Source organism: Aotus nancymaae, unplaced genomic scaffold (assembly GCF_030222135.1).
Source record: "Aotus nancymaae isolate 86718 unplaced genomic scaffold, 86718_ANA_hifiasm-v0.15.2.pri h1tg000049l, whole genome shotgun sequence".
Lineage (NCBI taxonomy): Eukaryota > Metazoa > Chordata > Mammalia > Primates > Aotidae > Aotus > Aotus nancymaae.
In genome coordinates this window covers 20,399,249-20,413,444 of record NW_026988463.1, presented here as the reverse complement: position 1 = coordinate 20,413,444, position 14,196 = coordinate 20,399,249, and the positions used below count along the sequence as shown (strand labels likewise).

General features: G+C 45.5%; 1 protein-coding gene across 1 annotated transcript in view; it reads right to left on the bottom strand.

The window, feature by feature from the left end:
- Positions 1–1,025: 1,025 nt before the first annotated feature.
- The window catches only part of EEF2K (eukaryotic elongation factor 2 kinase), an 84,672-nt gene continuing 71,501 nt past the window's right edge, over positions 1,026–14,196 (bottom strand). The window contains exons 17-18 of the mRNA XM_064362565.1: positions 10,141–10,319; positions 1,026–6,282 (exon numbers count right to left, since the gene is read on the bottom strand). Coding sequence (XP_064218635.1) covers positions 6,173–6,282; positions 10,141–10,319 — 289 coding nt within the window. The 3' untranslated portion in view covers positions 1,026–6,172. The remainder of the gene's footprint in view (positions 6,283–10,140; positions 10,320–14,196) is intronic.

The following is a 14,196-nucleotide window of genomic DNA, read 5'->3' as shown; positions in this document are numbered from 1 at the left end:
ACTAGAGAGGAGGCTGAGGTGGGAGGATCACTTGAACCTGGGAGACAGGTTGCAGTGAGCCAAGATCTTGCCACTGCACTCTAGCCTGGGCAACAGAGTGAGACTCTGAAAAACAAAAAAACTCTATGTTTTAGAGATGGGCAAATGAATAAATGAGAGCTTCTAATACTTTCTCTAAAGCAAAATGACAGCAGATGAGCCAAATCTGGCAGGCTTTTAGAAGTTATTAGAATTTATTACAAATGTTAAAGAAGAGTTTGCATTAAAAAAAAGTTTTCAGCAGCTCTGGAAAAACTGGAAAATGGGGCAACATTGAGCCCATGGTGGCAATCATTTGAAGTTAAACCATGACTGGCCCTTTCAGATGGGGTATGAGCCTTCTGGTCTACCCAAGCCCCAGCAGCTACTTTTTTTTTGATGGAGTTTCACTCTTGTCACCCAGGCTGGAGTGTAATGGCAGGATCTTGGCTCACTGCAACCTCCATCTCCCGGGTTTAAGTGATTCTCCTGCCTCAGGCTCCTGAGCAGATGGGACTACAGGCATGCACCACCATGCCCGACTAATTTTTCCATTTTTAGTGGAGACAGGTTTTTACCATGTTGGCCAGGCTGGTCTCAACTCCTGACCTCAGGTGATCCGCCTCCCAAAGTTCTGGGATTATAGGCATGAGCCATTGTACCCAGCCTTTTTTTTTTTTTTTTGAGATAGAGTCTCGCTCCGTTGCCCAGGCTGGAGTGCAGTGACATGATCTCGGCTCACTGCAACCTCCGCCTCCTGGGTTCAAGCAATTCTCTGCCTCAGCCTCCCAAGTGGCTGGGATTACAGGCACCCACCATCATGCCTGGCTAATTTTTGTATTTTTAGTAGAGACGGGGTTTCACCATCTTGGCCAGGCTGGTCTTGAACTTCTGACCTTGTGATCCAGCTGCTTCGGCCTCCCAAAGTGCTGGGATTACAGGCGTGAGCCTCCGTGCCAGGCATTTTATTTTTTTTAAACCAGGAGACATTTGAATTTGAGACAGGAAAGAGAGAAAACACTTTATTTGTAAAGAGAAAATGGAACTTAGTACATATCCCAAAATACTTCTGGGAGGCCACTTCTCTGAGCCCCACCTTGAGTAGGCTAAAGGGTTACCTTTGGGACTAGAAACACAATTAAGAGGCACAAATCCACGCAGAGAATATGCATATTTTGTCTCCTTTCCCTCCAAAACAAGCTGCAAATACTTGTGTAAACATTTGTTGATTTGTAAAACATGTCTAATACTGCAGACAAATGTGCTGGGATGAAAGGAAATAAAGCCATGAAAACAGGACCAGGAGTGATGGCTCACACCTGTAATCCCAACACTTTCAGAAGCTGAGGTGGGAGAATCACTTGAGGCCAAGGAGTTGAAGATCAGCCTGGGCAACACAGATCCCGTCTCTCCAAAAAATAATTTTAAAAAATTAGCCAGGCATGGCCAGGCACTGTGGCTCACATCTGTAATCCCAGCACTTTGGGAAGCTGAAGTGGACAGATCACCTGAGGTCAGAAGTTCGAGGCCTGCCTGGCCAATATGGTGAAACCCCCTTCTCTACTAAAAATACAAAAATTAGCAGGGAGTGGTGTCAGGTGCCTGTAGTTCCAGCTACTCAGGAGGCTGAGGCAGGAGAATTGCTTGAACCCGGGAGTCAGAGGTTGCAGTGAGCACTGCACTCCAGCTTGGGTGACAGAGCGAGATTCTGTCTCAAAAAAATAAATTAATTAAAAAAAATTAGCCAGGCGTGATGGTGCACTCCTGTAGTTTTAGCTACTTGAGAGGCTGAGGCAGGAGGATCACTGGAGCCCAGGAGGCTGAGCCTACAATGAGCTATGATCGTGCCACGGCCCAGACTAGGTAACAAAGTGAGACCTTGTGTCTTAAAAGAAAAAAAAAAGCCACTAAAATAGCAACAAGACAGTTTACTAGCCGGGCCTGGTGGCTCACGCCTGTAATCCCAGCACTTTGGGAGGCCGAGGCGGGTGGATCACGAGGTCAAGAGATCGAGACCATCCTGGTCAACATGGTGAAACCCCGTCTCTACTAAAAATACAAAAAATTAGCTGGGCATGGTGGTGGTGTGTGCCTGTAATCCCAGCTACTCAGGAGGCTGAGGCAGGAGAATTGCCTGAACCCAGGAGGCGGAGGCTGCGGTGAGCCGAGATCGCGTCATTGCACTCCAGCCTGGGTAACAAGAGCAAAACTCCGTCTCAAAAAAAAAAAAAAAAGACAGTTTACTTGGCTTGGAGGTCAAGGTTGCATTTGATGATAAATTCCCACAGTACCTTTGGTCAAGTGGAGAAGAGAAATTCAGGAAGACTGGGGTTTGGGAGTTTTTTCTCTTCTTTCTTACCCATTAAGCCATCTGTACATTCATTCATTTTTTTTCTCTTACCTGTAGCAAAACTGAGTCATTAAACTCGTTTGATTTTAAATTTTATTCCCAAGCTCCTCTAAATAGCAGCAGCTCTTAAATCCCAGCTCTAGCTTAGTGCTTTGCTAGCAGTGACATGGTGAAAAAAAAAAAATCTAACTGGCAGAACCTTGGTTTCTCCATTTGTGAAATGAAGGTACTGGATGATAATCCTGGCTCTGCCAACTTCCTGGAGTTTTATCTGCTTCTTGCACTTGAAAATGGTCTCTGATATCTTCCCAGTTGGTCTGGAATGTCCTGGGTTTGGGGTTTGTTTTTTGTCATGTCCAGCATTTGTGGAAAAAGAAGATGCCCTAACTATCTTCAAAAGGCACAAAACTAGGTTTTCTTTCCTGTTTTTTTTGTTTTGTTTTTGAGATGGAGTCTGTCACCCAGGCTGGAACGCAGTGGTGCAATCTTGGCTCACTGCAACCTCTGCCTCCTGGGTTTAAGTGATTCTCCTGCTTCAGTCTCCTGAGTAGCTGGGACTACAGGTGTGCACCATCACAACCAGCTTTCTTTTTAGCAGAAACAGTTCTTCACCATGTTGCCCAGGATGGTCTCTAACTCCTGACTTCAGGTAATCTGCCCACCTCAGCCTCCTAAAGTGCTGGGATTTACAGGTGTGAGCCACCGTGCCCTGCCCAAAGTAGGTTTTGAAGGTGAAATAAGTTCTTCTCCTAGCTCAGAAGGATCTCAACTTCTTGCAAGTTACTTTTTCACTCTTAAGGGCCCTTAAAGAAGTATTTGCTTAGCTCTATATCCAGGCCATCTCTGCCTCCGGGAAGAGCAACAGACCAGCAACTGACATTAAGGTCACGTGGGTGGGTGGGGAGTAGACCTGCAGGGGTGATGGCTCCAGCCAATCCAGACAATGAATCGTTAATTGTTTGGAGAAACCAAAGCCTCAAAGGGTGATTGCACTGACTAGGGCTGGCTCTACAACCGTTCACACAATTGTTGAGTGCCTACTCTATGCCAAAGCACTGTATTTTTGAGCCCGGGGAGGGGGGTGGCACAAAATTGAGATAGCTCCTGCCCTCAAGCTTAATAAAGTAGCTGTCAGTCAAGGGTTAGAGCAGAGGTTGGCAAACTACAGCCCAAGAGGGCACCTGTTTTTGTAAATAAAGTTTTATTGGAACACCAGCCACACTCATTCATGTTCATGTAGTGTCTGTGGCAGCTTTTACACTACAACAGCAGGGTTGAGCATTTGCAGCAGAGGCCATATGGCCTGCAGAGCCTAAAATCTTCACTTTCTACCCCTTTACAAAAAAGTTTGCCAATCTCTGCTAGAGAAGAGATGACATACAACTAAGAAATTAAACGAGTGATCAGGGAACTCAAATTATTTACATAATACAATTTCAGAGGCTGGGGGGCTGGCTGAATTAAAAAAGCATGAATTACATGAAGCTTGATTACTGTGAAGAGATAAATCACCATAAAGTTACTTCTTACATTTAACATATAGAATTTAACTATATGCACTGGTTTAAAACACACGCGCACACACACTCACATACACAAAATGTAACACAAGCCAACTACTGATCTGGTATAGATGACAAATGGTGATCAGTTCCAACTTCTAAAGGAAAACTGGCTATGATAAATCCATATTTAAAAAGTCACTGTCATTTATGGGTCATCTAAGATTTTTTTCAAGGGTAATTTTACCTGCTTGATTGTTCATTTAAGGGTATGCACTGAACTTTGGAACTAACGCGTGCATGAATTCATGCCTCCAAAGCAGTCAACACTAAAGTGTAGGCTCCCACCTGTAATCCCAGCACTTTGGGAGGCTGAGGCAGGAGGATCACTTGAGCCCAGGAGTTCAAGACTAGCCTGGGCAACACAGCGAGACCCGGTCTCTATTTCAAAAATATAAAAGAAAAAGAAAAGAATCTCTCTGCTAACAACAACAAACCCCACTAAGGTGTTAAAGGACTCATTTTAATGAACAGTAAAGAATGGTTTGTATGTTATACGCTGCTTTTTTATGTTTTGACTTTTAAACAAAAACAAAGAGGCTGCTTTAGCATTTAGGGTTGATCAAAGCAGTTTGTCTTTTTTTTTTTTTTTTTTTTTGGTAGAGACAGGGTCTCGCCATGCTTACCCAGACTGGTCTTGAACTCCTGAGCTCAAGGGATCTTCCCACCTCCTTCCCACCTCGCCCCCCTCAAAGTGCTGGGATTACAGGAGGGAGCCACTGCACTCAGCATCTTTGCTATTTGAAACACCAAACGAAATGATACTAATATGAGAACTGAATTCCATTTAAAGGAAAAGCTCATTAAATAACGATCACCATTGTCTGGCCCTGGGGAGACTACTGAAATTAATGACTGTTTATAGTTCTTGCCCTCTTATCCTCAACAGCTTAGACAAAATCCCAAGGGACTGCTGCTGAAAGCATCCTGCTGCAAATTACAAGAAAATCAGACCAGCTTCAAGCAGAAAATGCCAAGGACCAGGGCTGGGGAGCAGATCCGATGTAAGAACATCCAGACGCTAAGAAAACACCCAGGAATACTGCACAAGAGGCACTGCAGTCACGTTGTAGAAGCTGCCACGGAGATGCAGAGTTCGAGTCTGCTCAGAGGAAAGGGTCCGACATTCCAAGCCGCCATCCTGACCTGTAAAAAGCTCTGAGGTGCACCCTCTTCTACACTAGCTGATGTAGGAGTTAGAGGTAGTAAATGTGTGCATACAAAGTTCAAACCTGCTTTGTAAAGCCCACTGTAGAAAACATGCTTAAAAAATGGAACTCAGCTGTATGCCAGAAAATCAGTAGCATTATGGAAGGAAATTAAACTAAAAGTTTAGAAAACAGTCAATATGCAGGCCCCTCCCCATGGTAGAAGGGAGCCTGGCTATTGTGCAATCTCACACCCACTGAAAAAATGCCATGCATGCCTCTAAATGCTCTGAGAAGGCATGATTTGCACTAAGTCACAGCAATACATACCCTGTGACTTAGGAAAGCCAATGTGAAGTGCTTCATTTCTCATCCCAATGCACAAAACACAGGGCTCTGTGGGCCTGAGATTTTCGTCCAGCCTGAAAAGACTAGTGAGCAGAACCCTAATATTGTCCATTCAGGGCAAAAAGCACTTTCTTATATCTTGCGACAAAAAAAAAGAAAAGGAAAGAAATAAAAATGAAGATAGAACCACAAAATGGGCAGGCATGGCGGTTCACACCTGTAATCCCAGCACTTTGGGAGGCTGAGGTGGGTGAACCACCTGAGGTCAGGAGTTTGATACCAGCCTGACCAACATGGTGAAACCCCATTTCTACTAAAAATACAAAAATTAGCTGGGTGTGGTAGTGGGAGCCTGTAATCCCAGCTACTTGGGAGGCTGAGGCAGTAGAATACATGGAACCTGGGAGGTGGAGATTGCGCCATTGCACTCCAGCTTGAGTGACAGAGGGAGGCTCCCTCTCAAAAAAAAAAAAAAGAACCACATAACGGTATGTTGGTTCATTAGGCTGCCTTTTCAAGTCCCACTTCCCCAAATACTGCCCTAAGAGACAGCTAGAGAGTCTCTGCTGGTAGCAGCCAAGTAGCAAAGACATTTTCAAGAGTCAAAAAATGAAATTCAAAATTTGATTTACAACACACTAAAAATGCTTCCCCTCCCCAAACTAAATAAGTGCTTTTTTTTCTTTTTCTTTTTTCTTTTCCTCCTAGCCCTTTTGCTTGGGACTAGCCGGCAGTGATTTTCCTGGTTATTCCTCCATCTGGGCCCAGGCCTCTTCGGCCTTTTGGTAGTACTGGTTGGCCAGCCGGCCCTTCATGGCTTCCATCGCTGCCTCTGCTGCCTGGGTATACAAGTGCCCTGAAACACAGCAAAGGGGGGGCACAAAGAGGTGAACCACCTATTGTTTTTGCCAGCCCAGTGTCCCCATCACCCTTCCCAGAAGAGCACCCTGAAGTGTCCACAGGAACTCAAATTACTCCTTGGGCACGCTCCCTCCAGGTTTTCTGGGTGGGGCTCTAAGGGTAGGCCTGTGATCAAATCTGGCCAATCACAGCACTCCCCCCATCCCCCACCAAGCCACAGAGATTGGTCCAGACTTAGTCATGACCAATCAAAGTAAGCCATCTAAACAATAACTACTGTTTGTTTGGGGTATGTAGATGACTCAATTTGAGCCAATGAGAATCAGGCTGAGAACTAATTTGAGCCAATGAGAATCAAGGTGAGAACTTTTGCAGAACTAATTGGGGATGTGCAAAAGTGGAAGAAATAAAGACTATAAACAGCTTCATGTTAGCTAGGTCAGGTTTTGTTTTGTTTTGTTTTGTTTTTCTGAGGCGGAGTTTTACTGTTGTTACCCAGACTGGAGTGCAGTGGTGGTCAGGTTTTACCACCCAGTGAATTTGTGTAAAACATACAAATATACTTCAAGTTTTTGGAGGTTTTTGGATTTAGAAATTTCAAATACAAGATTACAGATTGGCTGGGTGTGGTGGCTCATGCCTGCAGTCCAGCACTTTGGGAGACTGAGGCAGGTGGATCACCTGAGGTAAGGAGTTCGAGACCAGCCTGGCCAACATGGTGAAACCCCTTCTCTACTAAAATACAAAAAAATTAGCTGGGCATGGTGGCAGGCACCTGTAATCCCAGCTACTTGGGAGGCTGAGGCAGGAGAATTGCGGAGAATTGCTTGAACTTGGGAGGTGGAGGTTGCAGTGAGCTGAGATCACACCATTGCACTCCAGCCTGGGCAACAAGAGTGAAACTCTGTCTCAAAAAAAAAGGAATATAGATTTGCAGCTCTTTCTTTTCTTTCCCTCCCTCCCATCTCTCTCTTTCTTTCTTTCAGATGGAGTCTCACTCTGTTGCCCAGGCTGGAGTGTAGTGGCACCACTGCCTCTGGGGTTCAAGTAATTCTCCTGCCTCAGCCTCCTGAGTACCTGAAATTACAGGCACCTGCCACCATGCCTGGCTAATTTTTGCATATTTAGTAGATACAGGGTTCTACCATGTTGGCCAGGCTTGTCTTGAACTCCTGACCTCAAGTGATCTGCCCACCTTGGCCTTCCAAAGTGCTGGGATTACAGGCATGAGCCACTGTGCCCAGCCTAGATTTGCATTATTCTTTGTTAATTTTTTAATATGACTTAAAAACTTTTAAAATTTATCCTCATCCTATACCTGTGAAATTAGGAACTTGGCATGTTTATTATATGTTATATGCTGCATCCCTGCTAGGCTCCCCATCCACAAATTCATATGTTGAATTCCTCACTCACAATGTAACTGCACTGCATTTGGAGACATACGGTCTGTGTCTTAGTCCATTTTATGTTGCTATGACAGAATTCCATAGACTAGATAATTTATAATGAAAATAAATTTATTTGGCTCGCAGTTCTAGAGCCTGGGAAGTCCAAGAGCATAGCAGCAGCATCTGGCAATGGCCATGGTGCTGCATCATTCCATGCCAGAAGGCGGAAGAGCAAAGGAGGTAGAGAGCAAGCAAGCTAGAGGGGGCCAAATATGCTTTTATAATGAAGTCACTCTTGTGATGACTGACCCACTGGCATGATAACATTAATCACCTCTTAGCAGTCCCACTTCTTAACACCTTCACAATGGTGATTACATTTCAATATGAGTTTTGGAGGAGACATTCATACTCTAGCAGCCTGTGAGGAGATGATAAAGGCTAAATGAGGTCATAAGGGTGGGGCCCTAATCACACAGAGCTGGTGCCCTTTTAGGAAGCAGAAGAAACAGCAGAGCTCTCTAGCTCTCTCCCCACTTGCATCCAGGAGACAGGTCATGTGAGGATACAGTGAGAGAGCTGTTGTCCACAAGCCAGAAACCAAATTGGCCATCACCTTGACCTTGAAATTCTCAGCCTCCAGAAATGTGAGAAATAATTTGTTTTTGTTTCATTTTTTGAGACAGGGTCTCACTCTGTTGACCAGGCTGAAGTGTGGTGATATGAACATGGCACACTGTGTGTGCCACCACACCCAGTTAATTAAAAAAAATTTGTTTTTGTAGAGACGAGGTCTCCTTATGTTGCCCAGGCTGGTCTTAAACTCCTAGACTCAAGTGATCCTCCGATAGTTTAAACCACCCAGATTATAGGATTTTGTTTTGGCAGCTCAAGAAGACTAATACATTATGTAACAGGAAAAAAAAACATATATAACTTGTCTATCAACTGATGAATGGATAAACAAAGGTTGTATATCCACACAGTGGAATATTATGTAATAATAAGGAGTGAAGTACTGATACATGCTTCAACACAGATGAATCTTGAAAACATTATGATAAATAAAAGTAGACACAAAAAGCCATAAATTGCATAATCCCAGTTATATAAAATCTCCAGAACAGGCAAATCTATAGGGACAAAAAGTATAGTGGTTGCTAGGATGGGGGGAGGGCTGCTAACTGGTACAGGATTTCTTTTTGTGGGTGACGGGAATGTTCTAGAATTACATAGTGGTGATGATTGCACAATGCTATGACTATACTAAAAACTACTGAGACCAGATGCAGTGGCTCATGTCTGTAATCCAAAGACTTTGGGAAGCCAAGGCAGGAGGATTGCTTGAGGCTAGAAGTTCAAGACCAGCCTGGGCAACATAGCAAGACTCTGTCACTACAAAAAACTTAAAAATTAGCTGGGCATGATGGCAAGTGCCTGTAGTCCCAGCTGCTTGGGAGTCTGAGGCAGGAGGATTGCTTGAGCACAGGAGTTCCAGGCTGCAGTGAGCTATGACTGTGCCACTGCACTCCAGCCTGAATGACACAGCGAGAGTCTATTTCAAAGAAAAAAGAAAAAGAGGAAAAGGAAAGGAGGCCGGCCATAGTGGCTTACACCTATAATCCCAGCACTTTGGGAGGCTGAGGCAGGTGGATCACCTGAAGTTAGGAGTTCAAGACCAGCCTGGCCAACATGGTGAAACTCTATCTCTACTAAAAATAGAAAAATTAGCCAGAAATGTGCCTGTAGTCCCAACTACTCGGGAGGCTGAGGCACGAGAATTGTTTGAACCTGGGAGGCAGAGGTTGCAGTGAGCCGAGATGGCCCACTGCACTCCAACCTGGGCCACAAGAGTGAAACTCTGGGCCAGGCATGGTGGCTTATGCCTGTAATCCAGCACTTTGGTAGGCTAAGGTGGGCAGATCACTTGAGGTCAGGAGTTTAAGACCAGCCTGGCCAACATGGCAAAACCCCATCTCTACTAAAAATACAAAAATTAGCTGGGTGTGATGGCACACACCGGTAATCCCAGCTACTCGGGAGGCTGAGGCAGGAGAATCACTGGAACCCAGGAGGCGGAGGCTGCAGTGAGCCGAGATTTGCCATTGTACTCCAGCCTAGGTGACAGAGTGAGACTCTGTCTCAAAAAAAAAAAAAAAAAAAAAAAAAAAAAAGGAGTGAAACTAAAGGAACCCTCATGCCACTAAACTATATACTCTTAAGATGGTGAATTTTGTTATGAAAATCTCAACTCAATTTTTAAAATTGCAAAAAACCCCCACAAAGGCCTACTATATAACCATTAAAATGACAGTGTTCATCTTCATACTAGCTCCATAAAGTCCCCTCCCTGGAGGAGGAGATTCAGCCTGTCATCTTGTCATAACTCCCAGTGGAATGGAAATTATGTCCCTCCCTGCCCGTCCCTGTCACACCCCAGGGGCAGGTCTGCTGGGCCCCACCTGATCTCTGCGGGTCCTTCTTCAGCCCGTAGCCTCCCGTGAACAGCATCTCGGCCTCCCTGGCCAGCAGCGTGTACCGGGGCTCGTCTTGCATTCCATCGTACTCACCGCCTTCATCACAGTCTGTCATTTCCAGCACAGTGTTGTACCAGTGCAGGGCCTCCAGCCAGTCTTGGCACCTTGCCAGGAGATACAGAGGGAAAGAAGGGGGAGGTTACCACGGCAACGGGATGGAGGGAGGAGGGCCTTCCAGCAGGAAGGGCAAGTCAGGGATCTCAGCAGGGCCACCACCTATGGTTCATGATCTATCTTGCCCAAGGCCAATATATCTATGAGGCAACTTCATATTGTAATATTCATTCATTCATTCATTCATTTTTGAGATGGAGTCTTGCTCTGTTGCCCAGGCTGGAGTGTAGTGGTGCAATCTTGGTCTCTCGAGTTCAAGTGATTCTCCTGCCTCAGCCTCCCGAGTAGCTGGGACTACAGGTGCATGCCATCACGCCTGGCCAACTTTTTGTATTTTTAGGAAAGACAGGGTTTCACCATGTTGGCCAGGCTGGTCTTGAACTCCGAACCTCAAGTCATCTGCCCACCTCAGCCTCCCAAAGTGCCGGGATTACAGGTGCGAACCACTGTGCTTGGCTAATAATAAGAGAGCAGTTGACCAGCCTGGGCAAGGTAAAGAGACCCTGTCTCTACAAAAAATTTAAACAGTGACTATAGTCAAAAATAATGTAATTGTAGATTTAAAAAGAACTAAGAGTATAATTGGATTATTTATAACACAATGAATAAATGCTTGAGGTGATGGATACCCCATTTACCCTGATGCTATTATTATACACTCCATGACCATATCAAAACTCATGTAACCCATATACACACTTACTATGTACCCTCAAAAATTTAAAAAATACAAAAAAGAAAAAAATTAGCTGAATGTGGTGATGCATGCTTGTAGTCCCAGCTACTTGGGAGGCTAAGGTGGGAGGATAGCTTGAGCCCAGGAGTTAGAGGCTACACTGAGCTATGACCATGCCACTGCACTCCAGATTGGGCAATAGAGCATGACCCTGTGTTTAAAAAAAAAAAAAAACAGTCAAGGCCAGGTACGGTGGCTCACGCCTGTAATCCCAGCACTTTGGGAGGCTGAGGTGGGAGGATCATGAAGTCAAGAGATCGAGACCATCCTGTCCAACATGGTGAAACTCTGTCTCTACTAAAAATACAAAAAAAATTAGCTGGGCGTGGTGGCACATGTCTGTAGTCCCAGCTGCTCGGGAGGCTGAGGCAGGAGAATTGCTTTAACCCAGGAGGTGGAGGTTGCAGTGAGCCAAGATTGCGCCACTGCACTCCAGCCTGGCACCTGGTGACGGAGTGAGACTCTGTCTCAAAAACAAAAAAAAAACAGTCAGGTTGCTTTCCTTAATAAAGTCAGTATATTACAACAATTTTCCAATAGATGAAAGTGAAGGGAAGCTTAGCTGGGACACCTCCTTGAGGAAGGAGCCCATTTTTATAGTTTGCACAGAGGCAGCCATGAAGTAGCATTAGCAATATCTGAGTGTCCAGGCTAAGCTGCCCTCTGACTTGTAGAAGTGGACTGGGGGCGGGGTCTTCTGCAGACACCTCCAGAGCCATCTGCACTAATGGCAATCATTTGGCCCCACTGTATGCTCTGCTGTGCCGGCCAGCTGTGATTTGCCTCCAGCACAATGCAGAGCTCACCCTAGAATAGCCGTCTCCTCTTCCAGCTCTGCCCCTCGACCCTCAACCCTCAACTCTTCCTACTGCAGCTTGTGTGGGGCCAAACCAGCCAGGGCACACACTGGTTCCAGCCAAACCCAAGCACCACAGAATACACAGCAAACAGGGCAGAGGGGCCTTTTTCTTTGGGTGTAATCCATGTGAGTAACTATTTATAGTGTATCAGGAAAGAGCAAATACAGCGACACAGATAAGAGGGGCTGTGGGTCTCATGAAACATTCCAGGAGCAAAAGGTCTGGTGACTTGCTGTCCCTGCCTTGCTGCCACAGGGCTCTCTGGGCCCTGTCTGACAGGCTCTGCCCTCCAGGACTGCCTTCTGTTCATCTCCCTTTGCATCAGGCTCGCTGGGCTGCTGTCCATTCCCCAAACACGCCCACTCCTGCCTGCTCTGTGGCCTTTGCACCTGCTGTTCCCTTACCTCGGAAGATTCTTCATCCAACTCTTTCTGCACCTGGCTCCTTGCTCTGGTTGGAACATGTGTCCCCTCCAAAACTCATGTTGAAATTTGCTTGCCATTGTGACGGTATTAGGAGGTGGGACCTTTGAGAGGTGATTGGGCTTTGACAGTTCTCCCCTTATGAATGGATTTCTGCCATTATGAGGGGTAGATTTGTTATAAAAGGGTGAGTTTGGTCCCCTTTTGCTCTCTCTTTCTTTTTTTGAGATATAGTTTCACTCTGTTGCCCAGGCAGGAGTACAGTGGCACAATCATAGCTCACTGCAGCCTCAAAGTCCTGGGCTCAAGGAATCCTCCCATTTTAACCTCCTGAATAGCTGGGATGACAGGGGCATGTCACCATGCCTGGCTAATTAAAAAAAAATTTTTTTTATAGAGACACAGTATTACTAGGTTGCCCAAGTTGGTTTTGAACTCCTGGACTCAAGTGATTCTCCTGCCTCAGCCTTCAAAAATGCTGGGATTACAGGCATAGCTACTGCACTTAGCCTGCACTCCCTTCTCTTTCCTTCGCTTCTGTCACGTGATGACACAGCAAGAAGGCCCTTGCCAGATGCCAGCACATTGATATTAGACTTCCCAGCCTCCAGAACTAAGAACCAACAAATTTATGTTCATGATAAATTCCTCAGTCTCAGGTATTTTGTTACCAGCACAGAACAGACTAAGATACTCATCATCCCTTCAGTCTCAGCTCACGTATCACCTCTTCAGAGATTCTGTCCCCAAACACTGTTTCTTACAACAACTACTAAAATCTTTAATTCTCCTTATTCAATTTTTAGCATGGTGACCCATGACTAGAACGCAGGCCCTATGAAGGCAGGAGCCCCTTGTCGGTTTTGCTGTATTTGTTTGCTGGTCTGGCAAACAGCACAGGCTCAATAAATGTCCAGTGAATGAAGAAATGTAAACAAGTGGCTGGCTGGGATGGTGCTCAGGAGATAACCTTGACTTTATTTTATCTTATTAAAAAATGGCCAGGTACAGTGGCTCATGCCTGTGATCCCAGCACTTTGGGAGGCCTAGTTGGGAGGATCTCTTGAGCTCAGGAGTTTGAAACCAGCCTGGGCAACATGGCGAAACCCTAGCTCTACAAAAAATACAAGTTCATTGGGTATGATGGTGCATGCCTGTGGTCCCAGCTACTCAAGAGGCTGAGGCAGGAAGATCGCTTGAGCCTGAGAGGTTGAGCCTGCAGTGAGCTATGATTACACCACTGCACTCTAGCCTGGGGGACAAAGCAAGACCGTGTCTCAACTAAATAAATAGATAAGTAAATAAAAGTTAAATTTAAAAAATGGACCATTTGAAAATTACTGGTGACATGCTCAACAAACTTGGTGTTTTTTTTTGTTTGTTTGTCTGCTTGTTTTTTGAGACAGAGTTTTGCTCTTGTTGCCCATGCTGGAGTGCAATGGTGTGATCTTAGCTCACTGCAACCTCCGCCTCCTGGGTTGAAGCAATTGTCCTGCTTCAACCTTCTAAGTAGCTGAGATTGCAGGTGCCTGCCACCACACCTGGCTGATTTTGTATTTTTAGTAGAGACAGGATTTCAGAATGGTCAGGCTGGTCTTGAACTCCTGACCTCAGGTGATCCACCCGCCTTGGCCTCCCAAAGTGCTGGGATTACAGTAGTGAGCCACTGTGCCAGGCCCAAACTTGGGTTTTAACACTGACCAGAACACACTAGACTAGATTATTTCTCTCTTTTCTGCTCTGACCCTCCCTGGTCTTAAAGGGCAAAGCAAAATTGACCTGAAAAAGTTAAATGTGAAAGACCTAATCGCTGAGCCTTGTCCAGCCCAGCCTGATGTTATCCCATTGG